Source organism: Tursiops truncatus, chromosome 16, assembly GCF_011762595.2.
Source record: "Tursiops truncatus isolate mTurTru1 chromosome 16, mTurTru1.mat.Y, whole genome shotgun sequence".
In the NCBI taxonomy this organism is placed as follows: Eukaryota; Metazoa; Chordata; class Mammalia; order Artiodactyla; family Delphinidae; genus Tursiops; species Tursiops truncatus.
Window position 1 is genome coordinate 5,874,322 of NC_047049.1, and position 20,934 is coordinate 5,895,255.

The window sequence follows — 20,934 nt, forward strand, 5'->3', positions numbered from 1 at the left end:
GTTGCAGAGCACAGGCTCCGGATGCGCAGGCTCAGCGGCCATGGCTCACGGGCCCAGCCGCTCCGCGGCATGTGGGATCTTCCCGGACCGGGGCACGAACCCGCGTCCCCTGCATCGGCAGGCGGACTCTCAACCACTGCGCCACCAGGGAAGCCCGTCCCCTAAATTTTTGAGAAGGGATTTATTAATCTTTCTTTTCTTGCTCAGGTAACCATGACTGACAGTTTGGATAAGGCTCTTATGAGGAATTCTTTTTCTCAACAATTCCAATAGAAGAACAGAAATAAATATGTGTGTGCATCTGTATTTTTGCTATCAGATGTTATGGTTTACAACAAAATGGAAAGTAGATTATAAGAATGGGACTACTTTGCTGGATTGGAAAGCAAAAATACGTTCTTAGCAAAAGGAGCAGAGGTGTCATCAATACAAGCAGTGGTGTGGTGTGATTCTTACTGTCAGTCACATTCAGTGCCTCCTGTGTGCCAGCCCTGTCCACGTGTTGATATAAACCATGTCATTAATCCTCCCAGCTGATATTATTATGAGTTACAAGTGAAGAAATGGGCTCAGAGAGGCTAACAATGACTAAGCCACAGCAGAGGTAGTAATTCATGGAGCTTGAATTTGACCCTGAGTCTGTTGTGATCCTTTTTTTTTTTTTTTTTTTAGGGAGGGGAAGGTGGCTGTAATGAAAAAATCGAGTTCTAGTTTAGGGTAAAGCTACTGATGGACTTAATTGATCACTTCCTTTTTTTTTTTTATGGTACGCGGGCCTCTCACTGTTGTGGCCTCTCCCGTTGTGGAGCACAGGCTCCAGACGCACAGCCTCAGCGGCCATGGCTCACGGGCCTAGCTGCTCCGCGGCATGTGGGATCTTCCCGGACCGGGGGACGAACCCGTGTCCCCTGCATTGGCAGGTGGACTCTCAACCACTGTGCCACCAGGGAAGCCCCACTTCCTTTTATCTTCCACTAAGCCCAGCTTTTTTAAAAAAAATTTCTTTACTGAAGTGTAATTGATTTACTATGTTGTTTTAGTTTTAAGTGTACAGTGAAGTGGTTCAGTTTTACATACGTATATATATTCTTTTTCAGATTCTTTTCCATTGTAAGTCATTATAAGGTATTGAATATAGTTCCCTGTGTAAGCCCAGCTTTTCTATTTATAAAGAATTAGCAGGGAAACCTTTAATTTAAACTTGATGACCATGCAACAGTTTTTATTGTTCCTTATTTCATTGCACCTTTAGGTAAGATCCTATTTTCTGTTTGAGAAAAATCCATATACGTACACACAATTTTGTTTATACAAAATGTCCTCTAGCAAATAACTAATCTGAAATCGTTTCTGAACTTTTCTCCTTGAAACTGTTACAAATAAAAGATTTTTTCAGCAGGACTTAAGCAGGTATCCCTGTATGACATTCTATCTCTAGAAAAGAATGGAATTTTGGTTTTCATTGGTTAAAAACCTTGTAAGTCAGCTATAAATTATTCATACCCCATGCTGCATCTGTTAGCTGTCTTGACTCTTCTTTGTTAAGTCAACATTACTTAGTTTTAAAGTCTAGGTAATTGATTATTGGTCCAGTTTTGCATAGATGTTACAAAGTCATTTATAGGAATGGAGCTGCTCTTTTTTCTGCCCAGCAGGACAAAAAGGAATCCCTGAGCGCTCCTGGCTGTCCTTTCCCGAAGCGAAAGCCATGGACATCCAGTGACGGACATGAAGGCACAGTGGTGACTGTGAACTTCATTCGTTGTGACCACTTGGTGGCCGCTAGTATCGTCCTGGTAGAAATCCTGCAGTTTCCACAGTAGCCTCTTAAATGCTGTCACATTTACACTCTGTGGTTTAGTTTAAGATGGCTAATCCAGGAAAGCTCAAAATAGGCAAAGGATTTGCTGATCACACGTTTGTGATAACTCCAGCCTCGCTCTCAGCAAGGACGAGATTTTCTATATTGGTCTAAAAATTGTCTGTATTAAGGGTGGATTTAAATATGGAACTCTGTCAACACAACATCAATAACAAAGTAGCTGGTATATTCTTTTGTTCAGTATAATAAGCTATTTTCATGACTCTGAACTTTGTAGTGAGGGCCACGATTGGTTAGCAGGGTAGACTGCCTGAACACAGCACAGTATCTGGCATGTAACTATTTGATGAAAAGATGAATGAGCAACATTTTTGAATGTATTGATCAAGTTCAAGTTAATCAAACCAATAAGCATTGGTTTCGTGCTTTGGATGTATAAGAAAGTAGCACCTGAGGCAGCCTGGTGGATATTCAAAGTTGGCTAAGGCTTCCTGGAGCTTGTAGCCTAGGGAGCACTTTGCTATGAACAGAAGTAAGTATAGTCCAGGCAGAATGTGGGAGTGTAATGTACAGGGAGAAGAGAGGAGAGTTCTACCTGAATCGTCACGGAGGGCTTCAAAGGTTAGGAGCCGCTCAGGGGCCTTGTGGGATGAGAAGGAGTTCGGGAGGCCAGAGGAGGCAAGAGAGGAAAGCCGAGCTCATTCCTTCCATGCGTATTTCTAATCATCCAACCAGTATCCACATCCTATTTGACATTAGACCAGAGATTGCGAATTCAAATGCTGCAAGGGGCCAGGTTGGTGTTATAAACAAGCAAAGGCATAAGACGATAGATCACCTTTGCCCCTTGGCCTCCATGTGCAGATAACGTAGGGCAGGTGGGGCTGGAAGAACAGGCAGCTTCTCTTCACTTTCAGCCAATTCTTGTCCCGTGAAGTGCAAGGCCAGGGTTGCCGTTTTTCTGATATCTTTTTTCCTCTGGGAAGCAACACATCCAGGTTTGTCTGAGAATTCTCCTGACTCTTAGAGGTTAGCAATTAAATCAGATTGACCACTTGGGTGGCATGCACTTTGGGGCCAAACCAACGTTCGCTGCAGCCTGAGTGGAGCCTGTGAACTGTCACCCTGTGAAACTCGGTCTAGCACAGCGATCCGGAAAATCTGACCCCGGGCCCACAGTAGCGGCGTCACCTGGGTACTTGTTAGAAGTCCAGATGCCCAGGCCCTGTCTCAGGTCTACTGAATGAGAAACTCTGTGATGGACCCTACAATCTGCATTTCAACAAGCCCTCCAGGTGATTTGGAGGCTAGCTTGGGTTCGAGAATGTTTTTTACATTTTTAAGTGGCTGGGAAAAAAAATCAAAAGATGATGAGTATTTCATGATATATAAAATTACATGAAATTCATACGTTGGTGTCCATAAGTAAGGTTTCAGTGGCACATAGCCACGCTCATTCATTGAGATATTGTCTGCGGCTGTATTTGCCTGCAAGGGCAGAGTTGAGTAGTCCTGGCAAAGACCAAGTGGCCCGCAAAACTTAAAATATTTAGGACCTGGCTCTTTATAGGAAATGTTTGTCAACTCTGCCCTTGAGCATTGAGTGGAGAGGGAGGGAGGGTGGACAGACTGAAGAGGATGAAAAGCTGAGCAACCTCTGCTTCAGAGCAAGATGAAGGGGAGACGTAGGATTTGAGTCCTGCGTTCGTGAAAGAGCTCAGGGAACCGTGTCTAGGACTGGTTGATGCAAGAGTGGTCAGGAGAGCTGGGGTGAGGACCACGCGGCAGGAACAGAAAGAATTCCAGAGATATCCAGAGACAGGGTCCACGGGGCTTGACCACTAATTCAACATGAGATGGGGAGAAAGACGAGAGTCGCAGGACGGTACGAAGGTGGCACAAAAGGATGACGATGATGCCGACAGGGAAAAGAAGGGGTCCGGGATGAGGAGTGTGCTTCAGGAAGTCGTGGAGACGATGGGAAACGTGGGGAGTGAGTTTTAAACCCAGTAGCATTTGAGTCGCTGGTAGGGGATCTGTTCGACCTGACTTGCGGGCGTTCCCATCACAAGATAGAGGCTGGAGCTGGAGATTTGGACTGGAGGGTCCTCTACGTAGAAGACAAAGTTGCCTAGAAGAGTTACTGGATTTATGTTTGGTTGACTTTACTAGTATTTTAACAGAAAAGAAAGTTGAACTCAAGTTTTCATTCCACAAAGTACACTGATTGAGGACCTCCCTATCCCAGAACCGAGCTAGGATAAAGATGGAAAACTGTATCTTCAAGGGGTGCCAAGTCCTTTGAACCCAGTGGAGTGAGTGGCCACTTGAGTCCTCCACTGCCCTTCTTGTGTCCTCTGTCGCAAGGCTGCACGCATCTATGTCCACAGCACCATCCTCTCTGGCTCTGTCTCCTAACTCTGCCCCTGGAGGCCTCCTCCAGCGCCTGCCAGCAACCTTTCTCCTTCCTGCTCTCTCTCCCTCCTGCTTCTGAGGCCCAAATGCCCCAAGAAATAGCGTGACAGGGCAAGCGATGGGAAAAGCTGGGGACAGTCATACTGTAATTTTTGTCTGAAGCTGTGAAATCTCATAGCTTTCCGTGAGGCTTTTAGCATGAGTTTTCACGGGGCAATTAGGGTATGTTTTATAAAAAGTTAGCAATTAGCTGTAATTCTGTTTGCAGCAGAAAAACCTGTTTGCACCAGGCTTCAGTGAGGACAGAATGACTTGGCAGTGCCTCCGTGATCGATAGCAGGATTACTTTTTAAAGAGTTTATTATATTCCACTAACGTTTATTTGAAAGAGATTACAGGGATGCTTTATAAATGGCCCTTAGTCAACATATGAATGGGATATTCTCCCTGGAAGACAGCTTGCATGCAAGCTAACTAGCAACTTAAGCTATTAACTTCCTCTGACTGACAGTTTCGAAATGTTGTTGTAGGAAAAAATAAAATGGTATATGGAAGTTGCCAGACATAAAATTAGTTAGATAAATGAATTTTCTATTGGAAACCAAACTTTCTAGTTAATCAACACAGTGCACGTTACTTTACAGCTGTGTCTTGTAAGACTAGGCAAGTCATTCCAAAAAGTAATGCTCGGTTCTGTTTTCTAATATTATAATATCCCGATTATATCAGTAAGCAAATCTTAGCAAGTCTTATCTTTAGAATATTTCACGTCAAGATGACGTGCATGCGTGTATCTTGTGTTGTGTCCATGTGGGTCTTCCAGAACCTTCTGTCGCCTTCCGTAACACTGGTCATATAGGTATAATATCTTCCTTCCGTACTAACAAGGGCTACCAAACCAGGTTGGGTTGCTTGCTGCTCGAAAGCCAATACTCAAGAGGCAAGTGTTGGTTGGAAAAGGAAAGTCTGCTTTATTCAGGAGGCCGGCAACCTGGCGAGAGTGCGGACTCGTGTCCAAGAACCAACTCAAAAGATTCTGCTTGGCCATGAAAGTCTTTTAAGGGTAGAAGGGGAAGCTAGGCGCAGTTAATCGTTTAGAGAGGAGGTCAGAGTCTTTGTCATCCTTCACTGTGTGCAGACTTGCTGACTCCTTGGGGTCTTTCTTTAGATGCTGTCCTGTTCGTGCAGTTTGCCCGTGAGATGACTGAAGGGGAAGCTGGGGAAAAGATCTAGTCATCCGTTAATTACTTATTCTTCATCTCTAGTTCTTTAAGAAAAGAATCAATTGGTTAGGTAAGGCATTGTGTGATCCAAAGATGTGAAAGGTGTGCTTGGGTCAGAGGCTAGTGAAGCATGGGGTGTAAAGGTTAAGTTAAAATATTGCTGCTAAGGTGACAGGACGAAGGGCCTCCTACTCCTAACACAAGGGAGGAGATAAGTTGCTTTGAGCCATCTCCCCAGGAACTGGCCTGGTGCCTGCCTTATAAACAGGCCCCCGATTAATGAATGTATTATATTTCTTTTTGAAAACTTGTTAGCGTTTTAAAAAACTTAATATATTATGCCCATTTAGATCAAAATACAGAAAGCATAAAAGAGTTGCAATTTGGGTAAATAGCAATAAATAACAAGTGAAATGGTGTTTTGTCACTGTCATGCTGGGAAGTCGCAGCTTCGTTTGTGATTGGACTTATGTAATAAAAATGCATTTCCATTTTATCATGCAGGATGGTTTCCAAACAGACATTTTACCGTTTGAATCTCACAGCAACCTTCCTGATGGTTCAGGTTTCTATCTCTGCTCTAACAAACCCCCACAACTTAGGTGGCTTGAAACAACACCCATCTGTGATCTCTCAGTTCTGAGGGTCACAAGGCCGGCAGCCTGGTTGGGTTTCCTGCTTCACATCTCACCAGGTTAAAATCAAAGTGTTCCCAGAGCTGCCCTTTATGATGGCAGCATCAGGGGAGGGTCCGTTCCCTGCTCATTTCAGATGTTGGCAGAAGTCCGCCAACTTGGAGGCTGTCGGGCCACGGTCTCTGTGTTCTCGCCAACTGAAGGTTAAGGGTCGCTCCCAGCTTCTCAAGGTCGTTCCCAGCTTCCTTGGCGTACGGCTCCCTTGCTCCATCTTCAAAGCGAGCAAAGTGGTCAAGTTCTCCTGTGGCATCTCTCCAACCCGAGCAATGAAACGTTCTCTGCTTTTAAGGATCTGCTTTTGAGTACCCTGGGCCCATCTGAATAAACGAGGATAATATCTCCCGGTCCCCCTTTATCGCATATGCAAGGTCCCTTTATCCAGGTAAGGTAACATATTCACAGGTTCCCAGGATTAGGACATCTCTGGGGGCCCGTTATTCTGCCGACCACACTGATAGACAGTATTGTTATCCCCGGTCTCCTGGTGAGGAAGCCGAGGCCCAGCAGAGTGAGATGACCAACCAGTAGTCCCTCAGTCCGAGTGGCAGCATCCAGCGTGTCTGTGGACACATCTCTGGCCTGACCCCTTCCCAGGTTCAGCCTCCTGCGTGGAACAAGTTTCCGAGATGCAATGAAATAGGTCTTTCTTAGGTGAGATGATTGTTCCTTTGCATTCAAAGGAGGAGGGATTGTTACCTATCTGCTTCCTAAATATCCAACTTAAGATGTCCCTAGCCATCACACCGGGGCTCAGTGACCTCCGTAGCTGTTGGAGGAGGTAGCTTGAAGATGCTGAAGTGACCCTGGGCCCTGGCACTCCGCTCAGGCCGTCTTCTCGCGACAGCGTTGCTTATCACAAGCCCTGTTGTCGGTGGTGCCGCCTCACTGATACTGAACATGCAGGAGGGGCCGGTACCTCGTGTGGGCGGGATGATGGGCCCGTGGCACTAGGGCTGTGGACGGTCTTCTGAGTGATGGGGAGAATGGCCGATGGGGAAGTCCATCCTAGCCACTGGCCTCCTGCCCTGGGCGTCCTGAGGTTCCTGAGCCCTGAGCAGGCGGCCAGGTGGAGCTCGACTTTGTCTCTCCTTCCTGCTAATCGAGATGTCTGAAGGCAGAGTGGATGGGAGGGCAGCAGAGGTCTGAGGACCAGTGCACAGCCTGCTGGGATCTGATGTCAGGGGCCCATTTCAGCAGCACAGTCTCACCACACGTTTCAGCTCCTAGGTCACCACGTCACCACACGGTGTCCAGCGTTCAGCCCCCAAGCCCAGGGCAGTTAAGAACCATTAAGTGGCAGAATAGGACGTCCTCAAGCCCCTCCTACCCTGATTTTCTCACCCCCTTCCCAGCATGGCTCTGATTTCTGGCTCTGCAGCCCCCAGAGCCACCACCTCGTGTTTGACCTTGATTTCCGCTGATTCATCCCCTCGTCCTCTTACAGCACGCTCTCTGCCCCTCTGCTCTGGTCTGGGCTCTCCATCACTGAGGTCCAAAGAAACCAAGCGGGACGAGCGGGCGTCCTCGGAGGGGCCAGGAGCCAGGCTGGGAGCTCGCACTCACTGGCCTTCTCGGCCGCCCCAAGTATAGGTGGTCCAGCTCCCAGCAAGCCCCTCTTCCTCTCCACAGAGGAACAGAACCCAAGGCACCTTCGATGGCCCAGTTCCTCACTCACTACCAAGGGATCCTCTGTGCAGCTGCTTGCATCTGTGGGCCGTCAGCCTCTGAGAGTGAGGCGGGGCTCAGATGGATGGACTTTGGCCTTGTGCTTGGGTCAGCAGGGACCCGGGAGGAGAGCCCAGACGGCCCTTCATACCTCCTGAGGTGGCACTTATGCCTCCACTGCCCCCTGCATCAGTATCCCTTCCGCCATCTCCTGCTACCGCCGCGCCTGTCTTCTGTCATCCCACAGATGTTTCTAGGTGGCCCCATTCTGGGCGTTGGGAATAGGATGTGGAACAAAGCAGAAAAATTCCCTCTTCCTACAAAGTTTCTGTTTCTGAAAAGGGGAAATAGACAATTAACAAGTAAAATAAACACACCAATACACGATCACAAATGAGATGGCTAGAAAGAGAGAGAAGTGGTGCGTGGGGCAAAGAGCCCACCGGGATGGGGGTCTTCGCTGCGGGGGGTGACGTCCAGGCTGAGACCGGGAGGTGAGGCGCCTCGAGAGCCCAGGAGGGCCTTCCAGCAAAGGCTCAGCTGGTGCAGAGGCCCAGAAGCCAGGTGCAGCCTGACCAGTTCAGCGGTGTGCCGGGAGCTTAGGGGTGAGAGAGACCAGACTGTTGGTGGTGTGAAGACAGCAGTTATTCTAAGAACAGTGGGTCATTGCTGAAGGGGTTTAAGAAGGTGCACTGTTAACTAAGCTGGGGAGTTCTGGGGGAGCTGCTGTGAATTTTCCCCAAGTTCCCCTTTGCATTGGATTGGGGAGGGGCGGTAACATAAGAGTTGAAATTTAGATGGGTTAAGTTTGAGAAACCTGCACTGTCGTGCTTCTAGATTGCTTTCTTTTAAGTCATGTTGTTGGTCTCCTCTTACAACCCAACAGTGAGCTCTGGGAGGGGACAGACGACCGTTGTCTGCTCAGAATCTGCCGTTGTCCTCAGATGGACACAGCATGGGGAACTGTAATCCTAGAGCGTACAGATGCGTGGGGCAGAATGGCAATATTTCAGTGAATGAATGAGGCTTTAAGATGATCTGGCTATAGCTACAGTAATCAAAAATGAAAATCTAAAATGTTAGTTGCAAATCTAAGCATTAGTAATCCCACCAGTAGCAACAGCATAAAGAGCTTGAATTCAGAGCATCACACATGACAGAGGTGGTGAGGTCGTGCCTTTTTTTGGTGGGAAGGGAGAACTGGCCTAAAATCGGTAAACCCGTCATGCAGAGAAATACGGTAAGAAGAATCCGTGCGAAAGAGAACCTAACACCGTAACACACAAACAGCTTCAAACTACATTCCACATCTTTCAAAAGCGCTTTTCCATCAGAGAAAAATATCAATGACTCATGAATAAACATTATTGTCATTTACGTAACAACTAAAAGGCCTCAAGCCAGAGACGCCCATTATGGTGCTGCAGTGCCCTCGTTCCTTACTGTGTTATTCTCCAGCTAATTCAATTTTGTCCTCTCTCAGTTCCACAGGGCCCATATCTTCCCGGCTATGGAACTGCTGCACTGATATTAAAGTGGTAATCGAGATCGCCTCTAAATATTCATAGCAATAAGTGACTCTCTCGTGCCCCGTGAGTGCCAGGGCAGCAGCCTGAAGCATTTATTTAGTGCTGGAGAGGGATCCAGTTATTTCGGAGTCCCTTGAACGCAGTATTTTATTTAATATTGTTGTTCTGCTTGAAAAATTAGGTCCCTCTGAGTTTCTAGTATCGGTGGTTGAGACTAATGACTTTGGCTCAGAACTGACCATTGTCTTTGAAAGGGTAACCTAGAAGTGGTGATGGGAGTGGACTTGGCTATTGACCCCGCATCTGATTTTTTCATGCAGTCCCCTTCCTTCTGCAGGCTCACTGCCACGTTATTTCAACTTCATGGTCAGGTTCAGATTTTTCTAAGTCATTGAAAATGGCTATCCTTTAAGGACAGAGAAACACCAGAGAGACGATATTGTGTATCATTCCATCCATCAGAGGAAAAAAAAAAATCATGAGCATCCCTGAAAAGTTACATTTATTGACTTGGGATATTTTACACCCATCATGGGTGAAATAATTTAAATTCAACTTTGGGTGAGCTCCCCTTTACACAGATTAAAGAATGACAGCCCAACATTTTGGAGTAAAATGTGAAATAAGATCACTTTTAAGATTCCTTTATTGTTGTTATAATATTGCTCGTAAGTAACAGATAGCAGAGAAAATAATTTACATTGTCATAGGATATCACTTAAGAGGTTATTGTGACTAAAAATGTGATTAAGGAGAAATAAATAAATAAATAAATAATAAATAAAGGCAGCCCAATGGATAATACTGAGAAGAAAAGAAAAAGCTGTAGCTAATCCAAAGATCACTTTTTAAAAATGTGTTTCTATTTCCAGTTAAGTGGGATATGCTGGGCAAGTCCATTGTGGGAAACCTCAGAAAGAGCACAGAGCAGCCGAGGGTCCGAGTGATGGGCAGCGGTCTCTGGTCAGAGCCTTACTTTGCAGACCCCTCTGGGCAAACCATTTGGGGGAGCCTGCCCAAACTCACTTCCACGAGGAGCTTACAAGGAGTGAGGCCTCAGAAGAAACTAAACCTGCCCTGATCATGGACTTCTAACTTCCAGAACTGTGAGGAAATAAATTTCTGATAGTTAAGCTACCCAGTCTGAGATATTTTCTTATTGCAGCCTTAGCAAATGAATACGGGGGGTTTCTAAGATTCTTGTAATATTTTGACTTTTCAGCTGGGTGGTAGGTACCCTGATGATTATTTTATTGTTGTTTTTTAAATTGTACTTATGCATTTTATATACTCTTTTGGATATACTTTTGCCAATTAGAAAAGTAGAATTATAATGACCGTCAAAACATTTCTAGCCTACTGATAAGCATTTAATTGATTTATTCAGCAAATGCAGTTCTTTAAGCATTCAGTAAAGGACACGGTTTCATTAGGGCAATCAATGTCTCATTTTTAAAAAGGAAGGCTGTATTTAACGAACACTAGTTCGTCATCTCCAATGTCTAAAAATCAAAAGAAAATGGAATGAATACATGCTTTTAAACTAAGAAATTTAATGCAATGAGTGGTTTTGAGTTAAAATAGCTCTCTGTTCTTCTCCATTGGTTTCTCCTATACCATTCAGATCTCAAGTAAAACATACAGGTAAAGCTCTTTCTACCACCCTGGGGGAAAATGTATTCATTTGAATATGTTAACATTAGAACGTTCTAACAGCTCCCGTAGGGACTTTATGTAGAATTAGTACCAATGTTCATGTTCAAGCTTAACTGAACTTTTCATGGGGGAAAAAGGGTGCTGCAAATATTTTATTTTTATTCACAAATATAATTGCCAGGATTTATCTTTAAAATAGTGATGTGTAAGAAAAAACCAAAAGTAAATAGTGATGTGTGTGTCCATATCTTAGGCTAACACAATTTGTAATTAAAGTAACTTTTCACACATATACATAAAACACATACAAATAAACAGACATATTCATACATACGCTCTTTGGACACATCTTGACAGAACATTGAGATGTATTTTTGTTCTAATATTTTATTGTAAGCATAATTAATAATCTTGTTTTTCTAAGATATAATTAACGAGTACAAATTGCAGACCGTGGGGGCTTCCCTGGTGGCGCAGTGGTTGAGAGTCCGCCTGCCGATGCAGGGGACACGGGCTCGTGCCCCGGTCCGGGAAGATCCCACATGCCGCGGAGCGGCTGGGCCCGTGAGCCATGGCCGCTGAGCCTGCGCGTCCGGAGCCTTTGCGCTGCAACGGGAGAGGCCACAACAGTGAGAGGCCCGCGTACCGCAAAAAAAAAAAAAAAAAGCAGACCCTGGAGGGAACATTCTTATATGTGTTTGTAATTAAATTCAAGTGTCAGAAAATATAGGTAAATTTAGGTAAACGTCCTTGTGACGGACTCAAAAGCAAATCCAAGGCTGAGAAACACTTTTGTATGCTATATTAAAAACAAAAGAAGTGATGTGTGTTTAGGAATAGTGATATTGAATTTAAAAGTTCAGCAAACACTCAGAAACCTGTACAATTGTTAAAAACACCAGACAGTATCAAAATATAACAAGTAAAATTGTGGTTTTCACTAGATCACTGATGTTTGTATAGTCATTTGGTAGAATGAATCCATAAAAAACAAGATATGTTTAAACTCAGAAAATATACTTAAGCATCTTATGTATATGGAAATACAACAGTTTAACTCTCAAGCTTAAGTAACCACTTAAAAAATAATATCACCCCAGGGCTTCCCTGGTGGCGCAGTGGTTGAGAGTCCACCTGCCGATGCAGGGGACGCGGGTTCGAGCCCCGGTCCGGGAAGATCCCACATGCCGCGGAGCGGCTGGGCCCGTGAGCCATGGCCGCTGAGCCTGCGCGTCCGGAGCCTGTGCTCCGCAACGGGAGAGGCCACAGCAGTGAGAGGCCCATGTACCGCAAAAAATAATAATAATATCACCCATCAATTAAAATTGAGAAGAGCTCTCTTAAAGGACATTAAAAAATAATCCATCTTGGGTTTGTACTTAATTCTATCCCCCGAAGGCACCAATATTAAAAATAGTCTAGTTCGTGGGCAGCTATTGGATGACGCAGGTTTTAGGTCTTTATTACTGACTCAGGCATGTCCAATGAAGATGGAAATTTCTGTGAATTTGCTGTGAAGATGGAAATGTTCCACGTCTGGGCTGCCTAGCAGAGGTAGCTACTAACTACCTGCTGCTTTAGAGCCTTGAAATGTGTCCAGTGAGACGGATGAACTGATTTTTAATCTTTATTTTATTTTAATTAATTTAAATTTCAATAGCCATATGTATTAGACATAGGAAACTACAGAGAGCCATTCCAATGGCCTACCTAAAAATAAAGTGAGTAGTGTTTCGCGCTCTGTGACTCTGTCCCAGTTATATGGCATTAGTTAATGCAACTTGTGACATTTTCCCAAAACTCATGTGACCCAACAACTCATGTTGTTGCAGGTTTTGTTTCAATTTTGTTTCCTTTTAACTCATTATTTTAAGGTTGGCTGTTGGAGCTTGCAATCCATTTTCTCTTAAAACATAGTAGTGTGTGGTTTGTTAATTCATAGTAGAGCTGAAATGCTGTGTTGTGAAAAAAGTCCCTTGAGCTCTGGAGTTATAATAGTGTCTTTCAAATATGGAATGTTAGAGAACTACGTATAAACGTATTCTTCTATCCCTTATTCAAGCATAAGACCAAACAATCTTACAAAGCAAAGGCAAACAAAACCAACACACTGAAGTCAGCAGCACTGATTTAATGCGGATGATGATGTTTGCACAAGACTGACGCGCCACTTGCAGCACCAGGGCAAGGCTACCCGGGAGGTGCAGGTGATCTGGAGTTTGTGCTGCCAGTTTCGTCCTGACCCGTCTCTCCTCCACTGTGCTCTTTATAAGCGGCTAAGGAACCTTTATTTCCGCACTGGGCTGTGATGGCATTTGGCCCTTGCTTAGTTTGGCTGCATCATTTGTGAATTAAACCCTCCTCTGCCCTTCTCACATCAGCCTAGATAGTCAGGCTGTCCTGCCCGGCCCCGACCTGATCACAGCAGCCATGGTGAGCTGGGTCAGGGTGGGTGTGGTCACGCTGGCTGAACTCTCTTTCCACATCATCAGAATGAAAACACAGCATTCATTTTTTTAAAATAAACATTAAAAATTTTAAGTTCTTTTGGAGAGAAATGCCCCATGGACATGTGAAACCTCCATTTGAACATGCTAGCTGGTGGTGGCGTTGGGGGGAGTTGGAATTGACACCCCCAGAATCACTGACGATGCCCAGGGAAAGGGGAAGCAAACGAAGAGCTTCGTAGAATAACTTTAGGATGGTACATCAATTTGACTGGGGTAAGGACTCTGAATCATTGACTTGGGCTCAGCAAGAGAGAGTGTGGCGTGTTCCACCACCCCGTTAAGTGGGAGAGAAGCTGGGGTAGGGGTGTGGGTTTAGGGACACTGCCACATGGCTGCATTCCCAGGGCAGGGCAAGAACCTTGTTGGGATTTCTGGGGCAGAACAAAGAATATAGGTTCCTGCCCCCCACTGACAGCTGGGCACACACAGACTAGGGTTTCCTGGGGCCCAGAGGAGAGGAGGAAGATGGCGTCTGCCTAACAAGAGGGAGAAGAGGTTGGTAGAGTTGTTTGCCCTATTCATTGATTGATTCTCTCCTTCACCAAATATTAATTGAGCTTTTGTTATTTGTCTGGCACCTTCGTGGGTATAATAAACAAGTGGACCCACAAGTCAACATACTGAATTTTAATGAACAGGAAGGGAGTTCTTCCTTACAAGGAGGAAAAGGGCAGGAGACTGGGAGAAATACTAGCTGGGGAGAGGTGGATGTCATTAGACTGGGGAGTGAGGTAAGGCTTCTTTGCATCATTGACGTTTAAGCTGATACCGAGTAGCAGAGTTGGGAGAAAGCATTCCAGGCAGAGGGAACAGCCTGTGCGAAGACTCGGAGCTATGAAGGAGCTTGGTGTGTTTGAGGAGCGGGTGAGGTCAGTGTGGCTTAGAGCTGGGTGAGCGAGGAGAGCAACGCAGGTGGGTGTGGCGGGGCATGAAGGTCAGGCCATACAGGAGCTACAGCCCGCATTGAAGAGTTGGCATGTTCACTGCGGAGAACAGTATGGCGTTTTCTCAAAAAACGCTAAAAATAGAACTACCCTGTGATCCAGCAATTCCATTCCTTGTTATGTATCCGGAAAAAACAAAAACATGAATTCAGAAAGAGAGATGCACCCCAGTGTTCATAGCATAGCATAGCAGCATTATTTACAAAGCCAAGATATGGAAACAACCTAAGTGTCCATCAATAGATGAATGGCAAAAGAAGATGTGAGATATGTATATATGTGTGTATATATATGTCTGTATATATATACATATATATATATACACATGCACATATGTACGTATGGGTGTGTGTGTGTGTGTGTGTGTGTATATATATACACACAATGGAATACTACTCAGCCATAAAAAAGAATGAAAATTTTGTTATTTGTAGCAACAGGGTTGGATTTGAAGGGCATAATGCCAAGTGAAATAAGTCAGACAGAGAAAGACAAATACTGTATGATATCACTTATTTGTGGAATCTAAAAAATACAACAAAATAGTGACTATAACAAAAAAGAGAGCAGACTCACAGATACAGAGAACAAACTAGTGGTTACCAGTGGGGAGAGGGAGGTGGGGAGGGGCAACATAGGGGTAGGGGATTAAGAGGTACAAACTATCGGGTATAAAATAAGCTATGAGGATATATTGTACAACATAGGGAATATAGCCAATATTTTATAATAACTACAAATGGAGTATAACCTTTAAAAATTGTGAATCACTGAACTGTACACCTGTAACATATAATATTGTACTTCAACTATACTTCAATAAATATTTTTTAAAAAGAGTTGGCATATTATCATCAGTGCAATGGAACATCAGTGCAGGTTTGCCATGACCAGGGGTAGGTGGATGAGGTTGAGTTTTTAAAAATATCCTCCCATTGCCATTGGGGGATGAATGGGAGGAAAGCACAGGTCGATGTGGAGGGACCGGGGTAGAAGGGTTTTGCAGCATCCCCATGAGAGATGATTGTGGCTTGACCCAGAGCAAGGTGGAGAGATGTCAGACCCGGACAACAGGAGCTGTGTTTTGGAGGGCGACTCAATAAGACCTCTTCATGGATCAGATGGAGTTGTTGAGGGAGAAGGACTTCAAATTTCTGACATGAGCAGTTGGGGAAATGAAGGTGCCTTCTCTAGAAACAGGGAAACCAAGGAAGGAGTCGATTATGGGAGATGGAAGTTGAGTCAAGAAGGATCCCAAGGGTACATGTGGCCCAAGGAAAGGAGTGCAGAGGCCAGGAATGCAGGTGTGTCAGTACCATCTGGGAGGGCGATGCGTCTTCCAGACTCTCGTCCTGCTTGTTTTGATCTCCTCCACTCAGGATCTCAGGATGGTCCCGGGAGGAGAATGTATTTTTCTCTCCCTCCATTGACTATGCCTACAGAGCATACTGACATAACGGCACCTCGAAAGGAAATGATCTTCAACTGACTTCTCTTATTTCTCTTTCAGAATCATCCAGGAGTCTTGAATTTTCGAATACAGCTGGAAAGCAAAGAACTGATTGTAAATCTGGAAAGAAACAAGTAAGTCGAGTTAATTCCTGTTTATGACACCATAGGAGAAAGTTACAACGTGGGGACCGGAGAGTGCTGTGTAATTGATGTTGGCATTTAGAGACACAGAACTAAATGAGTAGATTCATAATCCGAATTTGGATGTGAGGCTGGAATTAACTTCAAAGAATGATCCAATGGAAAAATAATTGTATTTTATCACTCTAAAAGAGAACTTTCTAGCTCAGCAGGTTTTTCTCGTAGTTCTGATGTTTCTTTTTTTTTCAGAGCCTGATGTTTCAAGGATAGAATTTAAGCATCCTCTGTTCTGTTCCAATAACAGTGTTCCATAATTAGTTGACTTTTGGCAGTTCCTGGGTTGTATAAGGAGAAACAGTTTCAAATGGGTAGAAGCTCTTTTTTCCTTGGGAAATACCAAGAGTTTATTTTATCTTTCAGACCTTGTCTCCAATGGTATGAAGTATTTATTTTATCTTTTGACTTAAAAATTTGGCCCTTTTTTTTTTTTGAAAAATTATATATATTTTCAGAAAATGGTATTATATAGTTTTTCCTGTAGCACATGGATGTTATTACATATTTTGTATGCCTTCCCAGGAGAAAACTGTGCCTGGTTCAAGGCACAAGTAAAAATAACTCATATTCTTGTCATCCTTTATACTGCGGCTCTCCCCATGGGTTCCTCAGATCTAAAGGACCCCTACTATTCTAATTGATTAGTACCAGCAAAGAGTCGAGCTCTCCTAATAAGCAATCTGTATTTAAAGATATAAGTTCCCAAGTCACACTTGATTCAAAATTGGAGTTTCTGTCTTCCAGAATTACTGGTCCCTATTTCTCACCCATCAGTGAAATGCTGCTTTTTTGCTGAAATGACAGTGCAGATAAGACAGTTTCACTGAAATGAGTTCTGCCAGAGATATTGAGTCACAAAAATCTGACTCAGCATCTCTATGTGAACGAGTCAGATCACTTACTTATACTTACTTTGGTTTGAGGGTCCTGAGCAAATCAGATGAACGGGATCATGAATGGCCAATTCTAACCTTCAGTATCTGACACCATGGCCAACAGCAATTATTAAAAAATAGGTTTTAAAATGCATATGAATATACATTAAATATATATTTTAAATGAGTGTATGTAACATAGCATGGCCTGCTTCTTGGGGGTCTGCAGCCTGCCTCTGCATTTCTTGCATGTTTCTCCCTCCCCATTAGATGGATTAAAAGCTTTTATGAGCAGTAAATAATGTGTTTTTAGCTTTTCTTGTGACTTGGTGATCTTAAACTAGAGGTTCAGGAATACATCTTGGATAATCAGGGGGCTGAACGGAAACCTGAATATTGCTTTTGATATGTCTCTCTTAGCAAAGTATATATTTTCATACTCTTTTTTTTCATGTAAGAATATCATAGGACATTTACATTTTCGTACACTGCTGTTTGTACGTGGTTTTGAAAATATCTCAGTGGACGAAACTTGGTATTCCTTGAAAGAGCAAAAGAAAATCAGGCTTCTGGTGGTGACGCATTTCCTCGCTGGGGTTTTAGGATTGGCAGCTGGATTTGGGAAGTGTCTTTATTGCGACCGTTCTTATTGTTAGCCTGTTGGAGGAATGTGGTAAATGGCACGAGTGAGACTGATCCTGGACCTTTACACGATAGTAGGGCTGCAGGGAGAAGAATGGAAATTGACTTAATAAAAACCTTAAGTTATTTGTTTTCACTCTACAAGGAATATGTATCCAATGCAAAAAAATTGAAAACTGTAGGGAAAAAAATCAAGAGTCCCCACCCCCAAAAAAAGTACCCCTGCCACCAAACACAACGTTGGTTGGCATTTTGGTGAATGTGCATATGGATTTTCTTTTCCTTGTAGAAAAGCCTTTGCTTCTTTGGTCTTCCTAGTTGATATTGTAGTCTGTGTGTAATATGATATCCTACTTCTTCATTTAGCTTTATAATGATGTCCTTTTCCGTATAGAAATGCATTCGAGCCCCTCTGGTTCTCTGAGTCTGTAAAGTGAGTTAATAGTCTTATTCATGGTTCCCTCTGAAAATGATTTACCTTCCATTAAGGCGGGTGGTATGGTGCAGGCTGACTACTAGGCAGTGGCTAATTTGTATAAAAGATCATCTTCAAAGGTACCTTAATTTGCTCACTTCCAGTCTGGGCCTTTCACAAAATAACCTCAAAATTAGAAAAGTTGTAAACTTAAAACTCTCTCTTCTTGGTTTATTTCTTTTCCCAACTTCACTGGCAAAGCATGTTTTAGAAAAGTATCTGGAGACGGTTTAATGTGTTCCTATAACATTTTATAGCTTTATTTTAATTATCCTACTTATACTCATTGTGGAAATTTCATTCTGTTAAAAATGACATTTTCAAAATTAGAGCATGGTAATATGACTGTTTTAATCATCCACTTCCAATCCATTTCCACCAGTTACTTCAGTATAACAAAGTTTTGAAGACGGTGACATGTCTGTTCCATAAGCACTTCACTTTTGAAATGATGAATACCAAAAAATTCTACAACTCTCTAGGTAGAATGAAATGCTTGTATGCAACTGGTTGGTTGTCAGGTACAAAAGGTGATCAACCCATCCAAAATTAAAAATTCAAGTAGAATTTTTAATTTGCGTAGCCTTTGGCCCAGTAGATCCAATTGGAGAAGTTATCCAAATGAAGCTATAAGAACCCAAAGATAAGTGGACGAGGAAGCAGGATAAATGTAAATATTTAACAACCAACAGAACAGAGAGCCCGACCAGTCTGAAGGTAACCTGGTCGGTACCAGGTTAGACTACCTAGTCGGTACTACCGACTACCAGGTTAGTCGGTAGACTTCAGAGTCTACGGGGGGAATCAGCCCTGTGTTCAAGGATGTTCACTGCAGAAAGTTTTACCTACAATAGGTCAACAGGAGATCGATTAAATAAGTTATGACTCAGCTATGAAATAATACTACCCAGTAGTACATCTAAAGATGATGATGGAGATTTTTATTATTGTAAATAGCATTGATAGTATGACCGCTGTGAACGGCACGTTGGATAGTAGTTTACATGGCATTCAGTTTTTATCTTAAAATTATACTCACGTAGATGTATGCTCGAAAGATTTGGACATTTACTTTCTTTATTAATGTTTTACAACAAGAAAATATTGCTGTTAAAATTAGGAAAACTTTTTATTTTGAAGGAAAAAAAGCTGCTCTAAAAACTTGAAAATGGTTGTAATGAAGAATGTTGAAGTATTTACTATTCATAAAAAAGAAATGAGGGGCTTCCCTGGTGGCACAGTGGTTGAGAGTCCGCCTGCCGATGCAGGGGACACGGGTTCGTGCCCTGGTCCGGGAAGATCCCACACGCCGCAGAGCGGCTGGGCCCGTGAGCCATGGCCACTGAGCCTGCGCGTCCGGAGCCTGTGCTCCGCAACGGGAGAGGCCACGACAGTGAGAGGCCCGTGTACCGCAAAAAAAAAAAAAAAAAAAAAAAGAGAATCTTGAAGAGAGAGGATATAGGTATATGTGTAACTGACTTACTTTGCTGTACACCTGAAACTAGTACAAGATTGTATAGCAACTGTACTTCAATAAAAAAATTTTTTAAGTGGTGGATGTTAGGAAGGCCCCCAGCAATTTTCCAAGGGCTAAAAAGCTCTACCCATGGACTATATCCAGAAATCTATTTTAATTAAAAACCTGCTTTAAAATCATAACCAATATAAAGGTGTCTTCAGTGCTTTCAATCATAAAAATCATCATGTAAAGCAAATGCAAAAAGAGAGTCACCTAAGTAACCCCACTCCAAAACTCTTCGTGTGTAAACCAATTCTTCATGAAACAGGGCTGAATTTGTATTACATGGTTGTTTCAGGGAATCTATTTTATTTGCCTTCTAGCATCTCTAATTTGTGCAGAGATCAGATGCTGTTCACTTAAAATCTGTTTGTAGAGCCATAATTGAATGTTTAAAGAAACTCAAAGCTTCCCTGGAGAAGCATTTTTCATGATGTTGCTGTCTGCCTATGGAACTGCGGGAACCAGCTTTACAAGTTCCATAACTCTCCTGGATCCCCATGGATACCCAGGCCATTCCTTAAACAGGTTCTCTGTGCAACTGCATCTTTGATCAAAATGCTTTATTGGACAGGCTGGCCAGCTTAGACATCCGTTTTTCCGGTTTAGGGTAATTAAAACTAATGGCGGTAGATCATTCCCACCGAGCTTTCTGTTTTCAAGCCCTGTCTGTCACTGGTTGAAGGCAATTGCCGGGGGAAGTCCACGGCCCACTTGATTTATATTTGGGGCGTCTCTGAGCTAGAAGAACTTTGGCATTGACTTTTCTTCTGCCTGGAATAATTCCAGACATCTCTTAGGGGGCCACTCTAATTAATATTCACTCCAGAACAGTTGCAGAAAGGAGCATTTTAAATTTGTCAAACATGGGCATAAATATTTGAGAAGGCATTTGTTGGACGGTATCTCAGAATATCATGATGTAGGGTAGAGAAATGCAGCCAGTGCAGAGGTGGGACCGGGTGGATTAGCAGTTGTCTGAATAACTACCTAGAGGATAGTAATCCGTTGTTCAGGTTGAACCAAATCGTGTTGGACAGCTGGACTGAGACTGCTGTCAGTGGCTGTAGGACGGTGTACAGGACCTCATCCTGGCCCACAGTTTTGTCAGCCCATCGCTATGAAGACGTAAAAGGTGTGCTGATCACATTTCTTGGCAACGCAAAGCTGGGAGGGGATAACTGTGCTCTGCGTGGCAGAATCTGGATCATGGCGATTTCAGCAGTTTGGATCAATGGGCCAAAACTAACAAGATGAGATTTAATGGGGATAAATGTAAAGTCCTATTCTTGGGTTAACAAAAAAATAAATATT

At 43.5% G+C, this 20,934-nt stretch overlaps 1 protein-coding gene across 1 annotated transcript in view; it reads left to right on the forward strand.

The window, feature by feature from the left end:
• ADAM12 (ADAM metallopeptidase domain 12) overlaps positions 1-20,934 on the forward strand; it is a 390,012-nt gene that overhangs the window by 99,067 nt on the left and 270,011 nt on the right. The window contains exon 3 of the mRNA XM_019940251.3: positions 15,970-16,043. Coding sequence (XP_019795810.2) covers positions 15,970-16,043 — 74 coding nt within the window. The remainder of the gene's footprint in view (positions 1-15,969; positions 16,044-20,934) is intronic.